The sequence below is a fragment of the Typopeltis vanoorti genome, chromosome 2, assembly GCF_054136105.1.
Source record: "Typopeltis vanoorti isolate ZY-2024b chromosome 2, IOZ_Tvanoo_1.0, whole genome shotgun sequence".
Classification (NCBI taxonomy): domain Eukaryota; kingdom Metazoa; phylum Arthropoda; class Arachnida; order Uropygi; family Thelyphonidae; genus Typopeltis; species Typopeltis vanoorti.
In genome coordinates this window covers 188,222,889-188,249,026 of record NC_143550.1, presented here as the reverse complement: position 1 = coordinate 188,249,026, position 26,138 = coordinate 188,222,889, and the positions used below count along the sequence as shown (strand labels likewise).

The 26,138-nt window shown below is 37.8% G+C and overlaps 1 protein-coding gene across 1 annotated transcript in view; it reads left to right on the top strand.

The window, feature by feature from the left end:
• Gpo1 (glycerophosphate oxidase 1) overlaps window positions 1-26,138 on the top strand; it is a 550,013-nt gene that overhangs the window by 64,156 nt on the left and 459,719 nt on the right. The window contains exon 5 of the mRNA XM_090414113.1: window positions 24,894-24,991. Within this exon, the coding sequence (XP_090270239.1) occupies window positions 24,894-24,991 (98 nt within the window). The remainder of the gene's footprint in view (window positions 1-24,893; window positions 24,992-26,138) is intronic.

Below are 26,138 nucleotides of genomic sequence, written 5' to 3'. Positions count from 1 at the left end.
TCTTCTCACCAATCCTCTTCCTACAATATATCAATGGCCTACTTCAGCTTACCTCCAACCTAATAGACAGTTTTGCTGATGACAGCACATTGCACTCCTCCCTTTTCTTTGATAAACCTTACTCCACACAACTCGCATCACCCTACAGAATAGCAGCTACCACTGCCCTCAATTCAGACCTCCAAACCATCCTCCAATGAGGTTCAGATAACCTAGTCAATTTTAATGCAAATAAAACCCAGTACTGTCTCGTTTCTCATAAAAAATAAAAAAAATAAAAAAAAAAAAAAGAACCAGTTTCTCCCAGTATTATTTTTGACAATACCCAAATTTCCAGACAATCTGAGATTTCTCTTCTTAGAATTTTCCTGACATCAAGCCTCTCCTGGCATAAACTCATAACAACCATTGCATCTTCAGCTTCTAAAAAACTAGGATTTCTCTTTTGCACAAGACGTTACTTCACCTTGAACAGTTATTAACCTTATACAATTCACAAATCTGCCCAAACATCGAATACTGCTCCCACATATAGGGTGGAGCTCCCCAAATGTTCCCTGAAATTGCTTGACTCCATACAGAGGAGAGCAATCAGACTTATCAGTGACCCCATCAAATTATACTAATAATTTTCGCCGGTGTGACATACAGATGAAAATTATTAGTATAATTTTCGCCTGTGTGTCACAGGCATCTTCAGTACATTTTAAGCTCAAATTAAACAATAACTGACAATTCCAAAAAGCACCATCTAAGTAGCTAATGTAAGATAACTAAGAAGGTCAATGAATTTCCTAACAAAAAAAAAAAAAAAAAAAATATATATATATATATATATATATATATATATATATATATATATATATATACAATAAAAAGTTAGGAAAGATTAGCTGATTTATAAAGTACTATTTCCCATAAAGGTGATAGATGTAAACCATCGGATTTGTTTAAGTTAGGAGAGTGAAGTGAAGTTTCATATCTTTCTTTATAAAGATGTTCTATGAGGAACCGACTTTTGTGAAGGACTTGTCTTTTTCCAATGAACTCTATGTCTAGTGATGATGGCATGTTCTGCAAGTCCAGATTGTTCAGGTTGAATGTATTGAATATAAGATTGGGATTCTTCTAGCCAAATAGAAGCAGATCTTCCTGTTTGTCCTAAATAAGATACTCCACAAGAGCAAGAAATCTGGTAGATACCTGGATAATTAAGATGTGGAAGCTTGTCTTTAGGAGAATTGAAAAAGGTGGAGATTTTTCTGAACAGTCAAAAGGCAACAAAAATATTCAAATACAGAAGAAATAATGCACATTCCTATGCCTTATGTACAAGGCATTAGTGAACGTATAGCAAAAGTTTTAAAACCACTGAATGTTTTTGTTGCCTTTCGACCATTTTTTTCCAAATCAGTCTGTTCCTTGTCAAGACTCCAACATTATCAGATCTTATATTTCTATCGTCTAAGGCATTTGTACCGTATCAATCCAGCTATATCTTGGTCTTCCTCTGGGTCGTTTTCTTGCCAAACCGGCAGAGAACACTTGTTTTGATAATCTTTCTTCGCCCATTCTGTTTAAGTGACCATACCACCTGAGATTAGCTCTGCTAACACATTCCTGGATGCCAACAATGTCAAGTTCTTTCCTAATATCCTCGTTTTTAATATGATATTGCCATTGATGCCATCTGTTCACGCCTATAATCTCTCAGGACGCTCATATCTGCGGTCTCTAGTCTTTGATCAAGTGTTTTACTTCTGACCCAGCTCTCAGATCCATAAGTTAAAACTGGTTCGAACACTGTCTTGTATACAGCTAATTTAGTGTTCCGACTAATTTCTCTCTTATTCCATATGAATTTATTCAACTGATTTCCCACCATACCAGCTTTATTGATTCTATTGTCTATTTCTATATTTAATTTACCATCTTCACTAAAAATCGTGCCTAAGTAGCTGAAATGTTTTACTTGTTCCACAGGTTCTCCATTCACAACACAGTTGACATTTTCAATGATTCTGCCTATTTTCATTGTCTTTGTCTTTTTATTGCCGACCTTCATACCATATTTATTACAACAGTTATTCAATCTAGTCAAAGAATCTTGCAGACTTGTAGCAAATTTATTTAGAAGTATAACATCATCCGCATAAAGCAAAGATCTGACATTAACATCTCCAATATTGATATCATGTTTAATACCACTTTCCTTCATAATATAATCCATATAGATAATGAATAACAGAAGGGATAATGTACATCCTTGTCTCACACTAGATTTAACATTAAACCATCTTCCTGTATTTCCTCAATTCTAACTGCTGACTTACAACTCAAATAAAGACTAAGTATTGCTTGATATAATGCCCCATTGACACCACATAACTGTAACGTATTGAATAGCTTCTCTCTTGGGACCTTGTCATATGCCTTTTCCAAATCTACAAAACTTAAATACAGATCTTTGTTATATTCCCATGCTTTCTCAGCTATCTGTCGTAAAGTGAAGATCTGATCCTAACAGCCTCTATTTGGCCTGAATCCAGCTTGTTCTTCACCCAGCTTTTCTTCCACCATTCTTCTCAACCGTTTCTCAAGTATACTTGCATAGATCTTGCCATGAACACTCAGTAGGGAAATACCTCTGTAATTCTCACATTCAGTTTTATTTCCCTTTTTATATATGGGTACTATCTGAGCTCTACTCCAATCATTGGGAATTCTTCCCTCTGTCCAGGCTTTCTGAACTATGCAGTGCAGCCACTGTAAGACTTTTATACCACCATACTTCAGCATTTCTGATCGAATATCATCTACTCCTGCTGCCTTTCCACATTTCAAGCCTTTGATGGCTTTCTCTACTTCAGTGTTTTTTACCACTGTTCTGTCATCACTGCTTGTTTCATTTAACAGTTTTTCAAAGTAATTACTCCATACTTCAAGGATATCTTTTTCTCCCGTTTTCATGTCACCTTTATCATTTCTAACTTCTTTTACAGCACTCTTTCCTCCATTCCTAAGCTTCTTCAACAACCTCCAGAATATTTTGCCACCTTCTTGATATTTATTTTCTATATTCTTGCCAAAGTCCTCCCATGACTTTTGTTTAGCTAATTTTACACGCTCTTTAGCATTCTTGCATTTGTCTCTGTATTCTCTAAGAGCACAAGTTGACTTATTTGCCAGGAACTTTTGATATGCTTTCTTCTTTTCTTTCGCTGCCTCTTTAACATCCCGTGTCCACCATGGAGTTCTAATTTTTCTATCCTTGCAGACAACTTCACCACATGCCTCTCTAGCTGAATCAATCAGGGTTTTCTTCAAGGCTTGCCACTGAATCTCCAAGGTTTGATTCCTGTTCCTCAAACTCTTTCATTTTTTCTTCAATAATCTTTGTGTATTTTAGTCTACAGTTCACATCTGAGAGCTGCTTAACTTTTATTCGCTTTAAAACTTTCTTACATGTCATTCTTTTCAATATGAAATTCAGTTTTATCCTGCTCAAGACTAAATAGTGATCGCTTCCAATTTCAAATCCTCTGTACACTCTGGTGTCCTGCACCAGGGAGAAAACATCACTATCAACAATAACATAGTCAATGAGACTTTTCTTATTCCTAGCCTCTTCTCTCCATGTGAATTTGTGCACATTTCGATGTTGGAACATGGTGTTAGTAATAACCAGTCCATGTCCTGAGCAGAAATCCAACAGATATTTGCCATTATTATTAGCTTTGCTCTTTTCTCCAAATTTTCCCAAAATATTTCTGTATGTCTCACAATCATTTCCTACTCTGCTATTTAGATCCCCAACAAGGACCAACTTTTCTTTTTCATTGTGTCAGTTGCTTTTTCTAAAGCGTCAAAAAATTCCTCCACTTCTACCTTAGTAGAACCTTCTGTGGGACCATAGGCACAAATAAGTCTCATTGTCCAGTTCCCCATTCTCATATTTGCCCACATTACTCTACTTGAGACTGACTGCCATTCAAGAAGATTAGCCTCTTATTTTATGTTGAATACTATGGCTACCCCTTCTTTTCCTTGACTGTCATTGCCTGAATATAACATTTTGTATTTATTGTTCAGAAAGATCTCACCAGTTTTTGTCTTTTTTTGTTTGAGTCACTCCTATTATGTCGATTTGGTACTTATCTAATTCCTCAGTTAGCTCCATTTCTTTGCCATTCAGGCTTCTTATGTTGATAGTACCAATCTTTAACTCTGGTGATGTTGAGTTGGGGTGTGTTTCAGATTTGTTCCAGTAGCTGACTTTTCACTGTTTGCCTTGGTTCCCTGGCGAAAAGAACAGGGGCCTTGTTTAACCGGGCAATGTCCCAGCTGGCATGAAATTTTGTCATGTTGTACCATCATTTTTTATTTTGGTTTAACCAATAAGAATACAATTTGTTCGGCTAAATCCCAAATTGCCAGCCCATCCTCGTTCGTTTAGTATCCAAGTAGATACCCAACAGGGTACACCACGAGAAAGTGAGGATTAGACATTAGGTCAGAAGCCCTGGTCGGTTCTCTGAATTCCTTTAAAGGCTATGTGGAGGTCTCCCCTCAGTTATGCAGCTTTGACCCTTAAGCACCCCTTTTGTTACGAAATTTATTGACCTTTTTAATTATCTTACACTAGCTACTTAGGTGGGGCTTTTTGGAGTTGTCAGTTATTGTTTAATTTGAGCTTAAAATGTACTGAAGATGTCTGTGACACACACGCGAAAATTATACTATTAAATAATCTTTTTACATGAATTTTTCCGTTATTAATTTTTGTGTATTTAATGACCCCATCTCAGGAGCCTGTGTAGCTCAGTGGATGTGGCGTTTGCCAACCACTGCGCTTGGCCGCACGAAGGAAGACTTGATTTCGAGTCTAGTCGGCGACTAGAGGAAATTTTTCTAAACCTTTTTTCGACCAGTTCCCGAGTTAGTCGATCTCTGGCACGGGCAAGCAGGTTTTTCCTCCCGGAAACTCGGGTTTTTCGTCCTGTAAACTTAAGAAAATCGACCGTAGAACCCACATTATTTCAGACATTAAATATATTGTGTTAGGGACCACGAGATGGCGGCACATTTGAGCCGTCTCTCTTCACTGAGTACCGCTTAATTAGTGATAGCCTTGGGCCATCTATCTCTGATTGGTACCAGTGGAGATTGAACTGCCCATTCAGTCTCCAAAAGTTAGATAGGGCCAAATGGCCTCGCCTACTCCCCGTATACGGGGAATATAAAGGCGTTAGCTTAGCTGATGACTCCATCTCTTACCAACTTACTCATCCCCCACTTTCACACAGGCGATCGGTCTCTGTGCTATGTGTCTTCTACAAATATTTCCATGGAAAATGTTCATCCAAAATAGCATCAATAATTTCCCCACTTAGTGCTAAGCTGATTGGAACACGTGCAGCTGCTGCTCAACATCCCTACACAGTGCACCTTGAAATCCACAGAACAAATATCTTCTTTTCCTCCTTTGTCACTGCAACCTCTATACTATGAAACAGCCTTCGTCTTGATGTGTTCCCTAGGGAATACATTCTACAGTCATTCAAATCTAATGTGAACAAGTACCTTCTTTCCCAACCCATACATGGTACTAATGTATTATAGGTTGATCTACCAACCTCTTGTGTATGGGCTCAATATAAAAAAAAAAGGAACATAATCAACATTGGACTACAGATAGTTCTCACTTTACGAATTCCTGCTTTATGATTTTTTTGGATCAGAATTTTTATTTTAAATTGTGCGTGGCGAAGGATGTAATGATCAGTTTAGAACGAGCTTCAGTCACTCATGAGCGTTGGAGACGCTAGTGTGTTATTCGTAGTTTTCTTCAATTACATGATTTTTTTTATTTTGTTTTCTTTTTAACTATAACCCTTTCACTGTGATTGTATTGTTTAAAGCACAACATTTCAAAAATCAAAGAGACTTTTGAAATGCTAATAGAAGCAACTGATGGAAAATTTTCTATCAAAGAGTTTTGGAACAGATTCAACATTTTAGACGTGCCTGGCATAAAGTTTTGAAAAAAAACTATGAAAGGAGTATGGCATAAACTTTATCCTCAGTTCAATGATAATTTCGAAGGCTTTGATGACCCAACAAAGATTGTAAATTCTGAAACTCAAGTGATCTTAGGTGTGGCCAACCAGTTTCAAGTGTAAGTTTCAGAAGGTGATGTTAATGAGCTGTTTCAAGCTCACGCTAAGACAATCTCACCCAATGATCTCCTTGAATTAGAGGAACAAGAAAGAAACGAAGAAAAAGACAAATAAACATGAAGCTTCAACTTGGTTTTTCACTTTAAAAGGCCTAAGAAGCATTTAAATTTCTCGAAAAAGCTCAAGCAATCTTTGAATCACAAGATTCAGACTTTGAAAAATTTAATAAATTTTCTAATTTTCAATGAAATGAATAATGCTTCTGCTTGCTCTCAAGCTAGTCTAAACAAAAACATGTGAAAGTCAATGAGGCAGATGACACTCGAGGCCTTCTTTGAAAAAAAAAAATACATTCTAATCATGCACGATTCTAGGAGAGAAAAATCTAGCCCTAAACCCCCCCCCCCCCACACACACACTTGACAGCATTCATTCTCAACTATCAACGATGCATTAACGTTCTTTCCCCACCCTCCATAAGATTCAGCATTCTACAATTCTGATATCATTTTTAATACTTTTGCATTCACTCCACTATATCAGAATCCATTAATAACCAGACTCGGAAAGTGAAGACCAAAGATTAAGCTAAACAGTCAACTAATTGCCTTTAATGAAAACCCCAAATACTGGGAGTTACTCTGGATTCATCACTAAGCTTCAATAAACATATCAACAATGTTGCAGTCAGAGCAAAAAGAAGACTAAATATCATGAAACGTATCTCAGGTAAAGAGTGGGGAGCCAATGCTAAAACTTTAAAAGTCACATACACCTCTATTATGTGACTCATAATGGAATATGCTTCGCCTATGTGGATGCAAACATCACAAACCAGTTTAGACAAGCTTATAAAAATTCAGAAAAATGCAGTTAGAATCATATATCAGGTAATGCTGAGCCCAGTGAAGTCTAGAGGGGATAATGGAGATAAATACTGGGTATAGAAACAATGACATTTTTATGCTTTATACCCGGCTTGTCCAACCCATGGGCCGCATGCAGCCCAGAATGGCTATGAATGAGGCCAAACAAAAAATCATAAACTTACAAACTTTATGAGATTGCGACTAAAAATACCATTAATAATTCTACAAATACAATTTTAACATGCTATTAATTTATAAGCAATGAATTTTTGAATTTAACACGTTCTTTAGCAATGAGAGATTCATAAAATCATTCTCAAATTGTATTTATTCAAAATTGCCGCCCATGCAAGTAGTTACTTCTCGATATAATAAATGGTGCTTAGTGCTCTTACTTCCTACTTTTACCACACAATAGATGTCTCTCTGTGTGTGCCATGGGTACGCTGGTACGGCTTTCAATGTGCAATTATAAACAGTCCAGCTGACACCAAAGAAAGGTGCAGATGTTACATGTGTTTGTGGCGATTTGGCGAGTAATTTTTTTATTAGTAAAAATTTGGTGGTCATTAAACCTTGCTTTCTAATTTTCAATCCTTTTTTTTTTTTTTTTTTTAAATTCCAGCATGGCTTCTTCAGTGTCTCCAAAGAAAACCAAACCAAAAATAAGAAAAATTATAGAGGGAAGATTGTTCAACGAAAAGTGGACAGATAAATACTTTTTTGTCTAGGCAAATACTGAGGCAATCTGCTTAGTTTGTAGGGAATTTGTGCCAGTTTTCAAAGATTACAATTTGAAACGGCATTATGCACAAAAACATGCCGCGAAATTTAGTGCATATCAAGGAATGTGTCATAAAGACAAAATAGTGGAACTGAAAAAAAAGTATCATCTTAACAAAGTTTTTTAAAAAAATAACGACTGAAACGGATTCTATTGTAAAAGTTAGTTATGTGGTTGCAAACCTGATAGCAAAAAAATCTAAACCATATGCCAATGATGAGTTTATTAAGCAATGTATGGAAAGCGTGGCAGATATAATTTGTCCTGATAAAAAAAGGGGATTTTTCTAAAATCAGTTTGTCTCACTAGACTATAGCCAGGCGAACTGATGAAATAGGATAATCTATTGAAAAAGGTTTGGAGAGTAGAGATGCTAATTTTAAATTTTATGCTTTTGCGATAGACAAAAGTACTAATCCAATTTTTATTAGAGGTATTGATGACAAATATAATATCACTGAAGAAATGGCTTCTTTAGAGCCTTTAAAGACGCAACTAAACCAAGAGATTTATTATTATTACTGCCCTAAGACCTCATGGAGTCAAAGACTCATCCGGAAGGTCCTTTTATCACACACACAGCTCATCATACCATGCCTTGAACACATTCAAACTCCTTGCAGACACCACACTCTCAGACAAGGCATTCCAATCATTTACAACTCTGCATAAAAAAAAACCTGCCTCTCACTCCTCTACTCACACCCTCTTTATACAGTTTCCAGGGATGACCTCTGGTTCTCCCCCCAATCTCACACTATTTTCTGTAGAACTTCTCCACCACTGATCCTATAACAACCCCCTTACCAACTTGTAGGTCTCTATCATATCTCCCCTCTTCCTCCTAGTCACCAGACTCGGCAAATTACATCTTCTCAATCTTTTCTCATACTCGACATTCCAGAGGTCAGAAACTACCTTAGTCAGTCACCTTTGGAACCTTTCCAAAATCTCTTCATCCTTCTGAAAACCAGGTGACCAAATCTGGACACAATAGTCCATGTATGACCTAATCAAAGCCATATACAATGGAACAAGAATCTCCCTACTTCTACACGTCAGTGTCCTCTGCATCATTCACAGAAGCCTGTGTGTTGTCTTCACAATTTTGGCTGTGTCCCATAAATTTCAGATCCTTATCCACTATCACCACCGGATCTCTTATTTCTTCCACCTCCAACAATATATCCTCACCAAGCATAAATTCTGCATCCCTTCTTTGTTTTCCAAATTTTAAAACCTTACATTTTGCAACATTGAACTCACATCCCCATTTCCGTACCCAATCACTCAATTTATTCAAGTCTTCTTGTAAGGCCACAATATCTTCACTACTCTTCATGGTTTGTCACAACTTTGCATCATCTGTAAACAACTGAATATCTCCATCAAAATCTTCACCTATATCATTAATATACAAGTTAAACAGTAATGGCCCCAAAACAGACCCCTGAGGTCTGTTTTGGGGCCATTACTGTTTAACTTGTATTACTGTTTAACTTTGGGGCCATTACTGTTTAACTGTTTAACTTTGGGGCCATTACTGTTTAACTGTTTAACTTTGGGGCCATTACTGATATCCAGGAAAAGGAAAGTCACTCCACTAGTGACTTTCCTTTTCCTGGATATCACTACCCCATACACAACTTGTTGATACCTATCAGATAGCCAGTCTCCAATCCAATGCACTAATCTAATATTCAACCCCACCTGCTCTAGTTTATACGAAGCAGTGCAAAATATGTTACAGCGATTTTCTTTGTCCATTGTGAACATATCTGGTATAGCTACTGATGGTGCCCTGGCAATGATAGGTAAAAGAGATGGACTTATAAAATTAATAGAAGACGACGCAATTGCCTACCAAAATTTACATATGATGAAATATCACTGCATAGTACACCAAGAAAATTTATGCGCAAAAGCTTTAAAGATGGATAACATCATGCAGATTGTCATCAAGGCTGTAAATTTCATAAGGGCCAAGGAATTGAATCATCGCGAATTCCAGGAATTCCTTAAATTTATGGATGCAGACTATGGGGACATCATTTACTTTTCGAAGTAAGATGGTTAAGTTCAGGTAAAATTTTGAAAAGATTTTATGATTTGCGAAATGAAATCAAGTCGTTTATGGAATCAAAAACAAAATTTGTGCCAGAACTTGACGATGAAAACTGGCTCACAGATTTGGCATTTTTAGTAGATTTGACCACTCATTTAAATGAGTTAAACATATGCCTTCAAGGTGAAAACCAACTGTTTCAAACTATAACAGCATTCTAACTGAAACTATGGCAATCTCAAATTAAGGCAAACAATTTATGCATTTCGACATGTTGGCTAAACACGGTCCTGTGAACAACGAAAAATATGCAGCCTTGCTTTTCGATTTGATTGAGGAATTTGAGAACAGGTTTCAATATTTCCAGAAAAATCATCAATCTTTTGGTATATTTGCGACTCCATTTTCAGTCGACATAAACATATTACCTGCCAATTTTCAAATGCAATGCATAGAGCTTCAATCTGATATTCAACTTATATAAAAATGTGATCATGTCTCTTTACTGGACTTCTATAAGATATATCTTCCCAGAGAAAAATATCCCTCACTTCACAATTGTGCCTTATTCATGTCATCGCTATTTGGAAGCACTGACATTTGTGAACAGCTATTTTCAAGGATGAAGCACACGAAGAATAAAACTAGAACCAAAATATCTGATGAGCACCTTAAGAACTCACTGAGAATTGCAACTACTTCCATCGAACCAAATATTGAAGCATTAATGTCTCAAAAACAATGTCAAACATCTCACTAATTTCATGTTGCTGTCTTATCTTTTAATTTTATAATAAAAAATTCATGAATTAATGAAGTTTAAATTATTTAAATATGTTAACTATATATTCTACTTTTTTTTTGCTCATCAGCTATCGTTAGTGTTAGTATATTTTATGTGTGGCCCAGAACAACTGGTCTTCTTCCAATGTGGCCCAGGGAAGCTAAAAGGTTGGACACCCCTGCTTTATACCAATGCCAGGAGTATTCGGAATACTCCTGGCATTGGAGAGAGTATCAGTGCCACCAATTAGAGAGGAATTGGTGGCACTGATAGCATCAGCCTGGCCAAAGATTATTGGGATCACAGAAGAGGATATAATAACAGGAATAGAAGTCGCTGGGTACAGCATTTTTTCACAGGATAGGAAGGGAAAGCATGCTGGTGGAGTACGGCTTATGATAAGTGATGACCTATGTCCTCTAAAAAGTGGAGACTTTGGAAGGCAGTGACACTAATGATTTTGAAAGCATATAGCGTGAGGTAGAGGTTGGCAAAACAGGATATTTAGTGGGGTGTTGCTACAGATCCAGGAGCACAGAGGGTGGGGACCAGGAAATGTTTAGACAGTTGAGTTTCGCAAGCACAAGAAAAATGATTGTTATAGGAGATTTTAACTACAGTAGTATAAATTGGGGAGAGGAAGATGCATGTAGCAATAAGGGAATGGAATTTCTAAAATTCTTGAGGGACAAAAGTCTTAGGCAACATGTAATAGATGGAACAAGAGGTTCAAGAGTTTTGAATTTGGTTATAGCATCAGAAGAGTTGATAATAACTGAGATGACATCTTTCCCACCAGTTGGAGAGAGTGACCATATGGTTTTGACTTGGAAAATGAATAGACATGCAGGAGTATCAAAGAGACAGGAACGTATGTGTAATTATAAGGCAGGTGATTGTAATAGTCTCAGAAGTCAACTTGGGGAAGTTTTCTGGAGGGAGGAATTGGAAGGCCGGGATATCATTAGTGCGTGGGAAGAATATTTCTTAGCACCAATGGTAAGCTGTATTCCATTAGTGAAGAAGAGGACACAATTTGGAGTAAACTGGATGATAAACAATATTAAGCAGGAATTGCATGTGAAAAAGAGGCTATGGAAGAGATATAGGGAGACAGGTGAAGGGAAGATGCATGAAGAATATAAGACACAAGCCAAAGAGTGACTAGTATGGTAAGGAAGGTGAAACTGGAACATGAGAAAAGATTGGAACTTAGATCCAAAGAAATTCCTAGGGAATTTTTTAGCTATGTGGCAGTAGGAGGAGAAATGACTGTGGAAGAATGACATTGTGGGATAAAAATGGGAATAGAGTGACTGATGCAGAGGACATAGTGGAATTGTTCAATGAACACTTTATTGGAGTATTTCATCCTGAAGGACTCAATTTGAATACTAGAGGGACAGAGCAGGTTTGGAGGTGCAGGAGGAGAGTGTGTTCTACATACTGAATTTTATTAGTAAGAGCTTGGAGAGGGGTGCTTAAGGGTCAAAGCTGTATAACTGAGAGGAGACCTCCACATAGCCTTTAAAGGAATGCAGAGAACCGACCAGGGCTTCTGACCTAATGTCCAATCCTCACTTTCTCGTGGTGCACCCTGTTGGGTATCTACTTTGATACTGAATGAACGAGGATGGGCTGGCAATTTGGGATTGAGCCGACCAAATTGTATTCTTATTGGTTAAACCAAAATAAAAAATGATGGTACAACATGACAAAATTTCATGCCGGCTGGGGCGTTGCCTGGTTAAACAAGGCCCCCGTTGTTTTCGCCAGGGAACCAGGGCGAACAGCGAAAAGTCAGCTACTGGAACAAATCTGAAAACAAACCCCAACTCAACATCACCAGAGGTAAAGATCGGTACTATCAACGTAAGAAGCCTGAATGGCAAAGAAATGGAGCTAGCTGAGGAATTAGATATGTAACAGATCGACATAATAGGGGTGACTGAAACAAAAAAGACCAAAACTGGTGAGATCTTTTTGAGCAATAAATACAAAATGTTATATTCAGGCAATGACAATCAAGGAAAAGAAGGAGTAGCCATAGTATTCAACACAAAATAAGAGGCTAATCTTCTTGAATGGCAGTCAGTCTCAAGTAGAGTAATGTGGGCAAATATGGGAATGGGGAACTGGACAATGAGACTTATTTGTGCCTATGGTCCCACATAAGGTTCTACTAAGGTAGAAGTGGAGGAATTTTTTGACGCTTTAGAAAAAGCAACTGACACAATGAAAAAGAAAAGTTGGTTCTTGTTGGGGATCTAAATAGCAGAGTAGGAAATGATTGTGAGACATACAGAAATATTTTGGGAAAATTTGGAGAAAAGAGCAAAGCTAATAATAATGGCAAATATCTGTTGGATTTCTGCTCAGGACATGGACTGGTTATTACTAATACCATGTTCCAACATCGAAATGTGCACAAATTCACATGGAGAGAAGAGGCTAGGAATAAGAAAAGTCTCATTGACTATGTTATTGTTGATAGTGATGTTTTCTCCCTGGTGCAGGACACCAGAGTGTACAGAGGATTTGAAATTGGAAGCGATCACTATTTAGTCTTGAGCAGGATAAAATTGAATTTCATATTGAAAAGAATAACATGTAAGAAAGTTTTAAAGCGAATAAAAGTTGAGCAGCTCTCAGATGTGAACTGCAGACTAAAGTACAGAAAGATTATTGAAAAGAAAATGAAAGAGTTTGAGAACAGGAATCAAACCTTGGAGATTCAGTGGCAAACTCTGAAGAAAACATTGATTGATTCTGCCAGAGAAGCATGTGGTGAGGTTGTGTGCAAGGATAAAAAAATCAGAACTCCCTGGTGGACACAAGAAGTTAAAGAGGCAGTGAAGGAAAAGAAGAAAGCATATCAAAAGTTCCTGGCAAATAAGTCAGCTTTTACTCTTACAGAATACAGAGACAAATGTAAGAAAGCTAAACAGTGTGTAAAACTAGCTAAACAAAAGTCATGGGAGGACTTTGGCAAGAATATAGAAAATAAATACCAAGAAGGTGGCAAAATATTCTGGAGGTTGTTGAAGAAGCTTAGGAATGGAGAAAAAGATATCCTTGAAGTATGGAGTAATTACTTTGAAAAACTGCTAAATGAAACAAGCAGTAATGACAGCACAGTGATAAAAAACACTGACCAGGCATGCAGTCAGGAATACATATCCATACTTGAAGTAGAAAAAGCCATCAAAGGCTTGAAATGTGGAAAACAGCAGGAGTAGATGATATCCGACCAGAAATGCTGAAATATGGTGGTATAAAAGTTTTACAGTGGCTGCACTGCATAGTTCAGAAAGCCTGGACTGAGGGACGAATTCCCGATGATTGGAGTAGAGCTCTCATAGTACCGATATAAAAAAAGGGAAATAAAACTGAAAGTAAGAATTACAGAGGTATTTCCCTACTGAGTGTTCCTGGCAAGATCTATGCAAGTATACTTGAGAAACGGTTGAGAAGAATTGTGGAAGAAAAGCTTGGTGAAGAACATGCTGGATTCAGGCCAAATAGAGGCTGTTAGGATCAGATCTTCACTTTACGACAAATAGTCGAGAAAGCATGGGAATATAACAAAGATCTGTATTTAAGTTTTGTCGATTTGGAAAAGGCATATGACAAGGTGCCAAGAGAGAAGCTATTCAATACGCTGCAGTTATATGGTGTCAATGGGGCATTATATCAAGCAATACTTAGTCTTTATTTGAGTTGTAAGTCAGCAGTTAGAATTGAAGGAAGTACAGGAAGATGGTTTAATATTAAATCTGGTGTGAGAGAAGGATGTACATTATCCCCTCTGTTATTCATTATCTATATGGATCACATTATGAAGGAAGTATTAAACCTGATATCAAAATTGGAGATGTTAATGTCAGCTCTTTGCTTTATGCGGATGATGTCATACATCTAAATAAATCCGCTAAAAGTCTGCATGATTCTATGACTAAATTGAATAGCTGTTGTAATAGATATGGTATGAAGGTCAGCAATAAAAAGACAAAGACAATGAAAATAGGCAGAATCATTGAAAATGTCAACAGTGTTGTGAATGGAGAACCTGTGGAACAAGTAAAACATTTCAGTTACTTAGGCATGATTTTTACTGAAGATGGTAAATTAAATATAGAAATAGACAGCAGAATCAGCAAAGCTGGTATGGTGGGAAGTCAATTGAATAAATTCATATGGAATAAGAGAGAAATTAGTCGGAACACTAAATTAGCTGTATACAAGACAGTGTTCAAACCAGTTTTAACTTATTGATCTGAGAGCTGGGTCAGGAGTAAAACACTTGACCAAAGATTAGAGACAGCAGATATGAGAGTCCTGAGAAAGATTAGAGGCGTGAACAGATGGCATCAATGGCAATATCATATTAAAAATGAGGATATTAGGAAAGAACTTGACATTGTCAGCATCCAGGAATGCATTAGCAGAGCTAATCTCAGGTGGTATGGTCACTTAAATAGAATTGGAGAGGAAAGATTAGCAAAACAAGTGTTCTCTGCCAGGTTGGCAGGAAAACGACCCAGAGGAAGACCAAGATATAGGTGGATTGATACGGTACAAAGTGCGTTAGACGATAGAAATATAATATCTGATAATGTTGTAGTCTTGACAAGTAACAGACTGATTTGGAGGAAAATTGTAGATAGGAAGTTAGTAATGATGTAAATTTTTCATGTAGTACTGTCATATCCTGTACACCCCTTGAGGGTACATGGCAGGAATTTGATGATGATGATGAGATCTTGGAGAAAGTAGTGAAGGACCATATACAGCATTGGGCAGATGAGGGTAATGTTATCAGTGAGAGTCAACATGGATTTGTGAAGGGGGCTCTCTTGTTTTAGCAATATGCTAGCCTTTTATGATAAAGTTACAAGAGCTTTAGATGAGGTAAAGGTATATACTGCCATATTCCTAGACTTAGCAAAGGCATTTGACAGGGTGACACATGATAAGCTGATATTCAAGTTGCAGCACATGGGTCTGGATGTCAGATTGGTCAAGTGGATTCAGGATTGGCTGTCTGATAGGTATAAAGTTGTGTATGGTGGAGCAGTTTCAAGGAGGCAGAGAGTTATAAGTAGGGTCCCACAGGGCTCAGTACTAGGACCTATATTGTTTAACCTTTATATCAATGACATTGTCAGTGGATTGCAAGGGGGATATTCAGTTGTTTGCGAATGATGTGAAGCTGGGAAGGGTTATTAGTAATAGTGCAGATGTGGTAGCCCTGCAAGAGGATTTGAATAACTTAGGTAGATGGGCAAATGAATGGAGGTCTCAGTTTAATGTAGCAAAATGTAAGGTCTTGAGGTTTCGGACACATCGATGGGATGCTGCATACACTATGGGAGGAGTTAAACTGCAGGAAGTAGATGAGACAAGAGATCTGGGTTTGATGATTGATAGAAACCTGAAATTTATAGGACATATTGCAAAGGTAATGAAGGTAACGCAGAGGATTACTGCAATAACGAGGACACTGACTTTTAGAGATAAAACGTTATCATTCTGTTGTATAAGACTCTGATTAGACTACACTTAGACTATTGTTCTCAGATCTGGTCCAGAGGATTTGAAACAGATAAATTAACTGTGGAAAGGGTACCATTTTCACTGTGGAAAGGTGGATAACAAAGATGGTGTTGGGACTTTACAATGTTAGTTATGAGGATTGGTTGAGGGAATGTGGGCTGCAGAGTTTGGTAGATAGAAGTATGAGAGGTGATATGATTGAGACTTTTAAACAAAAAAAGGGGAGTTCTTTTGCTAGGTTGAACAGCAGGAAGGAGTGATGACAAGGGGTCATCCCTGTAAGTTACAAAAGGAAGCTGTGTGCAAGAGGGTGAGGAGTGGTTTTTTGCATGGAGGGTGGTTGAACCGTGGAATTCGTTGCCTGGTAGAGTGGAGAGAGCGGTCAATGAGTTTATGGAGTGGTATGATAGACTGTTTCTTAGGAGGGACCTCCGCGATGAGGAGTATAGACTTTGTGTTTCCTAGGAAGGATCTCCCACAATGAGTCTTTTGATCCATAGAGGTCCGAATCATAATAATGATAATTGGATGCATACTACATAGAAGGAAAAAAAAAAAAAAAAAGAAGATGCATGAAAATCATTACTTGGGTACATCACCAAAGTTCTAAATTGGGTTTGGACCAACTAAAAAATAAAATAAATTACTAAAATTATATATATATATATATATATATATAATTAATAAAAGTATATATAATTTTATTTATTTATTAACCCACAGAATAAATTTCTATTTCTCTTTGTTCATCCCTTCCACTGCTGCTCTCTGGAATAGTCTCTCACTACACGTATTTTCCATAAAATACAGTCCACAACTTTTCCTATCAAATGAACAGATGTCTTATTGCCTATCCACAGTACTAGTACTATAGGTCGATGAACTTCTTGTGGATGGGTTCTTCATTAAAAAAAGTTAGGAAATAATTGACTGTTTTAAGCTGTTTTACATTAGCTAGTAAAGTGCCCCTTTTTTAAATTTTCTGTTATTGTTTCATTGCCGTTCTCTAATTCTGTGCTGAAGATGCCTATGAAACATAATGGCACTTCTAGAAATAAATGTTTTTATGTGAGTGTCCTCCATATTTATAATTGGTTATTAATTTCTGCTCATGTTGCACTCTTGCTATCCTTACCAGCTAGAGTTACCTTTCTGGCCTGCCTTTTATACTCTTCATGCAACTAATAGTCGACTATCAACTTGATAGTCGCTTGGTGTTGCACTGATTAGATTGTCGGCTTGTCGAGAGCTCCTGAAAAGATTAGTAGTATTTTGTGTTAACATTAGATATTTTACTGGAATTTTAAGTAGTATTGTTTGCTTTTTGTTTCTTGGTGTGTCTGTGCAATTTTTGCATGTTTTCTGTTATTTTAATTATTATTTTTAAGAAACGATAGCGTACACATGGCACCGATAAAGAAAAAAATGGCGGCCAGGTCGGCATGTTTGTTTAAGAGTTTCGATGTAAACGAATTTATGCAATGTGCTTTCTGTGACATGTATGCCTTGCGAAGAGCGGTGAGAGTCTGGTTAGAAAGTGATAGTGGAGTTAATATGTGTAGAAAGTGTAAAGAGAATGAGGACTTCAAGCGTGTTTCATGTGTCGATAGTGATATCGTTAACGATAGTCAGCATGTAGAAAATGGCAGTGTGCTAGAGAATTGCGTGGTAGTGCCAGATAGGTGTGAGAGCATCGCTGAAAGTGTAAATGAAAGTAGAAACACAGAAAGAATGGATGATTTGATCGATAATGAAAATGGTGAGATAAATGCGAGTAGCGAAATTGCCCGTTTGAATGGTGCGATACACAGAGCTAAAAGACAACTGGAGCGTATGGAAAAATGTGTGTTGAACGTACCGACAAATAACCGGCAGAAGTCTGTGACGGCAAATAATAGAATGTTCGGAAACGTCAATAAAATGAAGGAGCGAGTGCTGTATGGGGATTCGCTATTAAGAGGCGTAATAATTGAGAGTTTAACGAAGTCATACCATCCAGGTGCGAACATAAAGGACGTCAGCGAATCTATTCGACTGCAAAAACAGAGGTTGAAAGAGACGATAATCGTGGCAGTAACGAATGATTTGAAAGAGGACAAAATGGAAATGATAGAGGATGTGAGGGAGTTGTTTGAGGTAGCAAAAGTGAAGAGTGAGAGAGTTAGGATGGTGAGTATCTTACTGCGGTATGACAGCGAAGTGTTTAGAAGGAGGGCCATAATTGCCAATGACTTTATGCATGGGTTATGCATGGAGAGTGGTGCGGAATTTGTGGATGTGTGGAATGAGTTCGATGGGCGAAACGACTTATATAAGATCGATGGGTTACATTTGAATGGAGTTGGTGTACGTAGACTTGAAAGAGTGTTGATGAATGATGTGGAAGAGAATGTACAGACTCAGGGAAACTAGATTTATTAAGATGGGGGGGGGGTGTAGATATGCAGACTTTAGGGGGGGAAGTTAAGTGTATGAATGAGTATATTATGCCCGAGCGAGTACGACGGGCAACAAATCAGAATGGGATAGTTAGTATAAGGCATCAAAGTAGGGATGGGACAAATGGGCTTCTGCGATTCATGTACACTAATGCCAGGAGCATTAGGAACAAGAAGGAAGAGTTTTTGGCCACGGTTGGCACTTCCAGGCCACAGGTTGTCGGTATTAGTGAAACATGGCTGACAGAAGATGATAAAGCTAGTGGGATTGAATGCGACGGGTATAGCGTGTTCAGGAGTGACAGGGTGAATAAAAAGGGGGAGGAGTGTTATTGATGATAGCTGATGAGCTTCAGCCGAGGAGTATAGAAGTTGAACTGCAGGATGGGGAAAAAAGCACATTTGAGGTTGTTTGGTGTGAGATAGAATCTAGCAGAACAAAATATACAATTGGGTGCTGCTGTAGACCGGGTGATTGAGAGGATGGTGGGGATAGTATGCATAAGCAACTAGAAGAAATGAGTGGAAGGAGGGTAATTATTATGGGTGATTTCAATTATGGTAACATTGACTCGAAAGAGGAGAGGGCACATTGGAGGAAGGAATTGGATTTTATGCGGTTATTAAGGGACAACTATCTACGGCAACATGTATTGGAAAACACCAGGGGGCAGAGAGTGCTGGACCTAGTAATTGCAACTGAGAATGTGGCTGTCACTAACATGACCATGTTGCCACCAATTGGTGAGAGTGACCATAAGGTCATGACTTGGGAGGTGGCTAAAGGAGTCGAATTTACAATTAAAACAGGGTACACGTGGAATTACTGGGCTGGTAAGTATGATAAGCTTAGGTGTGTGCTTGGCTCAATGCCATGGCATGTAAAACTGCAAGGGCTGGATGTTGATAGTGCATGGGAGGTGGTTAAGAACTGCTTGCAGGAGGCAATGGTTGACTGTATACCAAGAGTCCGAATAATAAATCAAGTAGGGGTTAAATGGATGAATAACACTATTAAGCTTGAGCTGCAAAAAAAGAAACAATTGTGGAGGGAATTTAAGGAGAAGGGTGGCCATCAGGTGCAGGAACAGTATAAAGCTCAGACCAGGATGGTAACAAGGATGGTAAGAAAAGCAAAAGCAGATTACAAAAGGAAATTGGCCACGCAGGCTAAAGAGAATTCCAAACAGTTTTTTCAATATGTTGCAAGTAAAAGAAAAAATGCTCATAGTAGAATGATCTTAAAAAATGCTGAGGGTAGGGAGGTAACCGAATCAGTCGATATTATGGAATTACTGAGCGAGCACTTTGCAAGAGTATATCATCCAGGTGGTGACTTTGCAGGAATGGAAGAACAACAGCTTATACTGGAATTGTGATGAATGAAGTAGAGGTAACTAGTCTATTACAGAACCTCAATGTCAATACATCTGTGGGATTGGATGGTGTACCAGCTCGTGTCGTACGTGAAGCGGCCAAAGAATTGTCAGTGCCCTTGACCATTTTGTTTAATTTGAGCCTCAAGACTGGGTCAGTCCCGAGGGGGTGGAAAGAGGAGAAAATAGTTCCACTGCACAAAGGTGGTTCCAAGGCTGCTGTTGAAAATTACCGGCCAATTAGCATAATAGGAATCATTATCAAGGTCTTAGAGAAAATAGTGAAGAGGAAAATACAAGATTGGATAGAAGAAAATGGGATACTGTATCGGGGACAGCATGGTTTTGTGAAGGGTAGGTCATGCCTCAGTAACTTGCTCACGTTACTGAGGCATGATAAGGCACTGTAAACCCATTACCCTTATCCAGCTCACGAGCTGGATAAGGGTAATGGGTTTACAGTGATTCTATTGGACCTTGCTAAGGCCTTTGACAGGATACCATGGAATTCTAATCAGTAAATTGCAGCATATGGGAATGGACATAGGGTTGGTGAGATGGATAGGAGGGTGGTTGACGGAGAGATATCAGAGAGTGGTTTACTCAGGAGTAGAGTCCACAAGACGGCCTGTGACTAGTGGTGTGCCACAAGGATCTGTTCTTGGACCACTGCTGTTTAATTTGTTCATAAATGATATAGGAAAGGATCTGAGAGGAACAGTTCATTTGTTTGCGGATGATGCGAAGTTGGGTAGGGCAATAGTGAATGCAGATGACGTCAAAATTTTGCAGGATGATTGGGCTAAGGAGAATGGATGTCAATTTAATGTGGCAAAATGTAAGGTTATGCATTTTGGGGTGGAAAGATTGGTGGCAGTTTACTGCATTGGTGGAACCGTGCTCCAGGAAATTGATGAGGCACGAGATTTAGGAGTGTTGGTGGATAAGGAATTGAAATTTAGGGGACACATTGCAAAAGTGGCCAAATCAGCTCATCAAATCACTTGGTTGCTAAAGAATATGTTGACAAGCAGAAACAAACAGGTTATTGTTCCTCTGTATCGAGCTTTGATAAGACCCCATCTCGACTACTGTGCTCAGATTTGGTCACCTAGGTTTCTTCTTGATAGGGAGGAGGTGGAGAGGATCCAGAGGCGAGTGACCAATATGTTAGCAGGTCTGTGGAATGAACCGTATGAGAACAGGTTGAGAATTTGTGGGTTGCAAATATTGGTTGATAGGCAGAGGAGGGGAGATATGATTGAGACATTCAAATTACTGAAGGGTTCCTATAAAATTAATTCAGAAGATATTTTTGAGAACAGGGCTGGTTGTGGGAGGACTAGGGGACATCCATGGAAACTGGGCAAAAGTGTGGTTAGTAAAGGTGTTAGAGCTGGGTTCTTTACTTTTAGAGTAGTGAATGAGTGGAATGCGCTCCCTGAGTCTGTGGTGGATGCTCTGACAGTGAATGAGTTTAAGGCAAGGTATGATAGATACTGTAAGAATGTCGAATAGTTGTGATGAATATGATTTGGGACCTCCCTCGATGAGTCTAATGACTCCCTTCAGTTGCCCGTAGTAATAGTAACTAATGATTACTGTTATTCATCTTGTGTTGTCTCACTTTCTTTTTTTATAGGTTTAATGCTTAATTCCTTCATTCGTCGATTTTCCACTTATATGATTTAGCATTTTGACCTTCAGAATACAATTATGTTCATACATTGAGTCTATTATCTTTTGTTCAGTACCCAATCAACGATTTTTTTTTCTCTCTCTCTCTCTCTCTCTCTCTGCTTGACTCTTCATTCCATGCTACAGCTCTAAGCTGTCTCCTTATTTCATAATCACTTGCCTTGTAGTTCAACATATACTCTTTCCTCATGCAATCTTTATATGACTGGCCACTACCCAAATGATTACCTCATGATCACTCTTTCAAGTCTCTAACCCTATTCACAGTCATGTACTCTGATGAAATGGTTCCCTATAAGACTCACTACTTTTATGTGCCCTCCTTTACATCTCAAGAACTTAAATTTATTTTCTTTATTCCCAAATGCTATCTCTTCATTCTAATCTATATTACCTTAATCAAACTTGACAATAATGATCACTCTTCCCTTGTTTGCTAACTCATTTCTTCTTTATCATCATTATTAACATGTGGCCTATAGTAACATCGGACTAAAAAATGTCTGGGATCGCTTAATGGTTGAAGCTAGATAACTGGGAGGCAGCCACCATGTAGCCTTTTAAGGAATGTGGAGAAAATTATACTTGACAAGAAATTATATTGTTTAATCTTTATCCAAGTGTTAGCAAACAAAGTTTGTACATGAAATATCTTCATGATTCAGGTACTTGTATATAGAGGTTGCTGACTTCACATCCGTTGCCTTAGTATCCCATAATACATAAGACATGCATATTGCTATGTATTATGGGAACAGTCACTATGCAGACTAGTTTCGACGTTTATTAATACACACAACTTGTCTATCGATACATAAATTGTGTCTGCTATTCTTCATAGGAAAGAAAATTTCTGCTTGAACAAGATTCCATTCTTGGGACAGCATGTTTCAAATTATTTGTTGGTGACATTTCATCTGGATTTTTAGGAGATACTCCTTTTACTGCTGATAATGCAGAATTGGTTTAAGGAATTATATTGATGTCAAGTCCCTCAATAAAACTTGAATAGACCTTTATCTTCAATGCACGGTTGCATTTTAACATTAATAATTGCAGAATTTTGCATTTTTGAGTGGGTATGGAAGTCCTGGGGTGTTCATTATATTGGTGGAAGTTTGCTTTAGGGGTCTGTGAGATTCAGGATCTGTAGGTAAAAGTCAGTAGAGGAATGAAGTTCAAAGGCAATCACAAGAGTTTGAAGACTGCATAACATATTGCTGCTACTGTGTTATGAAGGATATTGACAAATATAAATAAGGAAGGAGTTTTAGCATTATGCAGTGCCGAGATCTGACCAAACCTGGACCATTGTATAAATTTTGTCAGCTGATATCTGTTTGGGTATGGAAACCTTAAAGAGAGCTAGAGAGAAAAGGAACTAAGGCATATCAAGAATATTGGTTATGAGTGAGGATTGAGAAAGTATAAATTGCAAATCATAATGAATAGGCAAAGAAGAGGTGATGTACTTAAGATTTTTAAGTTGAGTTGGTGGGGAGGTTTTACTAGATTGATCATCATTTATGAATAGGAAAATATACACAAATATTCATGTAACAAAATCTCATTGAGATATACACTGCTTAGAAAGAAGTCAGTGCACACAATAGTTTAAGGAACAAACAGCATGGTGCCCACTTTAATAAAATGTAGGACCTCCTTTCACTGCAATGACTGCAACAATCCTGTGGGGCATACTTTCCACAAGCATATGATAGTGGTCAATGGGAATTTTTGACCATTTTTCCTATAGGCATGTAATGAGGTCTTGGATTGTTGTGAGGGGGGGGGTATCCCTTGACCCCGCCAAGCGCTCCAGTTCATCCCAAAGGTTCAATAGTGTTCAGATCAAGGCTCTGTGGAGGCCAGTCAAGTGTAGTGATATTCATGTTCACAAGCCACGTAGTTGCAGCAGCAGCCTTATATGGAACATTGGCTTGCTGAAAGAGACAATGGTCAGTTCCATAGAAATGCCACAAAATAGGAAGCATTGTATTGTCCAGAATGTTCAGATACCTCTCTGAGTTCAGTGCTCGTGGTACCATAAACAGAGGTTCGAGGCTAAACAACAACAACAAAAAAAAAAAAACAGGACCATACCATGTCTGAATTTCATAGCTGGAGTTTACTGGTAAGAGATGTTCACTGAGCATCTGCCACACCCACCATCTACTCGGAAAAGAGTGTAGTATGATTCATTGCTGCAGAACACAGCTTTCCAAGCTTCCATGTCCCACTGTACACTCTTTGAACCACTGAAAACTGTGCTGCATGTTGGTTCAGGTAATATGAGGCTTGCATATTGCAGTCCTACTATGGAAATTTATGTTGTGAGCCTCGGCTCTGAATGTTTTTATGCAGATTCGTGTTCTAGTCAATGCATGGAACTCCACATTCAACGAGTTGAATCACCTCAATTTTATGATGAATGGCAGTTTTTACATATTATCGTTCATAGCTGCCTACAGTGACATTCAGTGAGTGTGGTGGGTCATCCACTGTGGATAGCACTTTCAGTTGATTCCCTGTGCTTCCATCTCAGTAATGGTATCACTGAGATGGAAGCACAGGGAGTCATAATATGGTATCACTGATTGACCTAGAATTGCCCAATTTGTTGAACAGATAGGCCTGCAACATGGTATCCTATCACAATATCTCTTTCAAACTCCATCAGTTCTCTTCTCATGGCTGTTTCACCTAGACATAGCATTGTATTCCCCCAATTTATACCAGCTACAAAAATGTGAATTGTTACTTGGCATGTTGCACCCTGTCCATGGAGGGGGGGGGGTCTGTCGACTTCTTTTCAAGCAGTGTACTCAAATAGTTGATGGTTTACTAGATTGATACAGAAGGATTATATGTAGATTAGGGTAAGTACAGTAAATCATTACTGGAAGTTGATTAAGAGTACAATGAACAAGTGACAGTGAGTAATATTTTTTACGTGGAAAATAATGACTGAGAGAATGGATGACTAGTTAGTGTTGTCAATGTAATTTGAGATGCAATATCATGAATTTCTTGTAGTTTGGGTGAGATTTTCCTTACTACCTCTGTTGATTATGTGACAGTGTGTTAACAATAACGTGTTTATATATTTTCATGATTTTCTGTATTTAATTTTCTTTTGTATAGTATCATATGGTACAAGAAGCTCTTCATGAACGATCTAATCTTCTGAAAATAGCACCACATCTATCTTATCCTTTACCAATAATGCTTCCGATATACAAGTTAGTATATAATTCATTTCTTAAATAGCAGCTTACTTGTGTTATTATTAATCTTTAGTGAATGCATTTAAAGGATGAACTTTTCACAAACGAACTTTATCATTTAAATATTATTAACCGATTCATATCTATGAATTTAGGGACACATAACACACATGTTGAAAAAATTATTTTACTGATTAATAATAAAATAATAACTTGACATTTCGACCCCTGTATTGAGGTCATCATCAGAAGGACCAAGCTACATGCTGTTGCACTCTATATAGGTAAATTACATCTACATTGTTAACTAATCTTTTTTCTTAGCCTGCCCTCTAATGATAAAAAAAAAAATTACCAATAAAAACTACAATAAACTCTACTAAAGTCCTCACAGGGTTCTTCTGGAATTATACAGTTTATATTGTTATATTATGATTATCTTCTGGATTTGTACAGTATAGGTTGCTATTGAATGTTCAGGGGGAAAAAAAAAACACTTCACCAAGTTTTCTTGTATTGAGATTTTTCTTTGTGGTTGCTATGGAGGTTGCAGATGGGTCCTCCACATTCTTGGAATGGTTAGACCATCATTTTTATTCAGATTCGGATCATGTTTGAGCATTTCACATGCTTCCTTGAATTTCTGCTCAAACCAGGTTTTGATGTGGTTTAGGGACTTGGTACCTGGTTTGAGCAGAAATTCAAGGAAGCATGTGAAATGCTCAAACATGATCCGAATCTGAATAAAAATGATGGTCTAACCATTCCAAAAATGTGGAGGACCCATCTGCAGCCTCCATAGCAACCACGAAGAAAAATCTCAATACAAGAAGACTTGGTGAAGTATTTTATTTCTTTTTTTTCCCTTAACATTCAATAGCAATCTGTACTGTACAAATCCAGAAGATAATCATAATATAACAATATAAACTGTATAATTCCAGAAAAATCCTAGTGCATGAGGACTTTAGCAGAATTTATTGTAGTTTTTATTGGTAATTTTTTTTTTATCACTAGAGGGCAGGCTAAAAAAAAAATTAGTTAACAATGTAGATGTAATTTACCTGTATAGAGTGCATCAGCATGTACCTCAGTTCTTATACACATGTATCCTTCTGATGATGACCTCGATAGAGGGGTCGAAACATCAAGTTGTTATTTT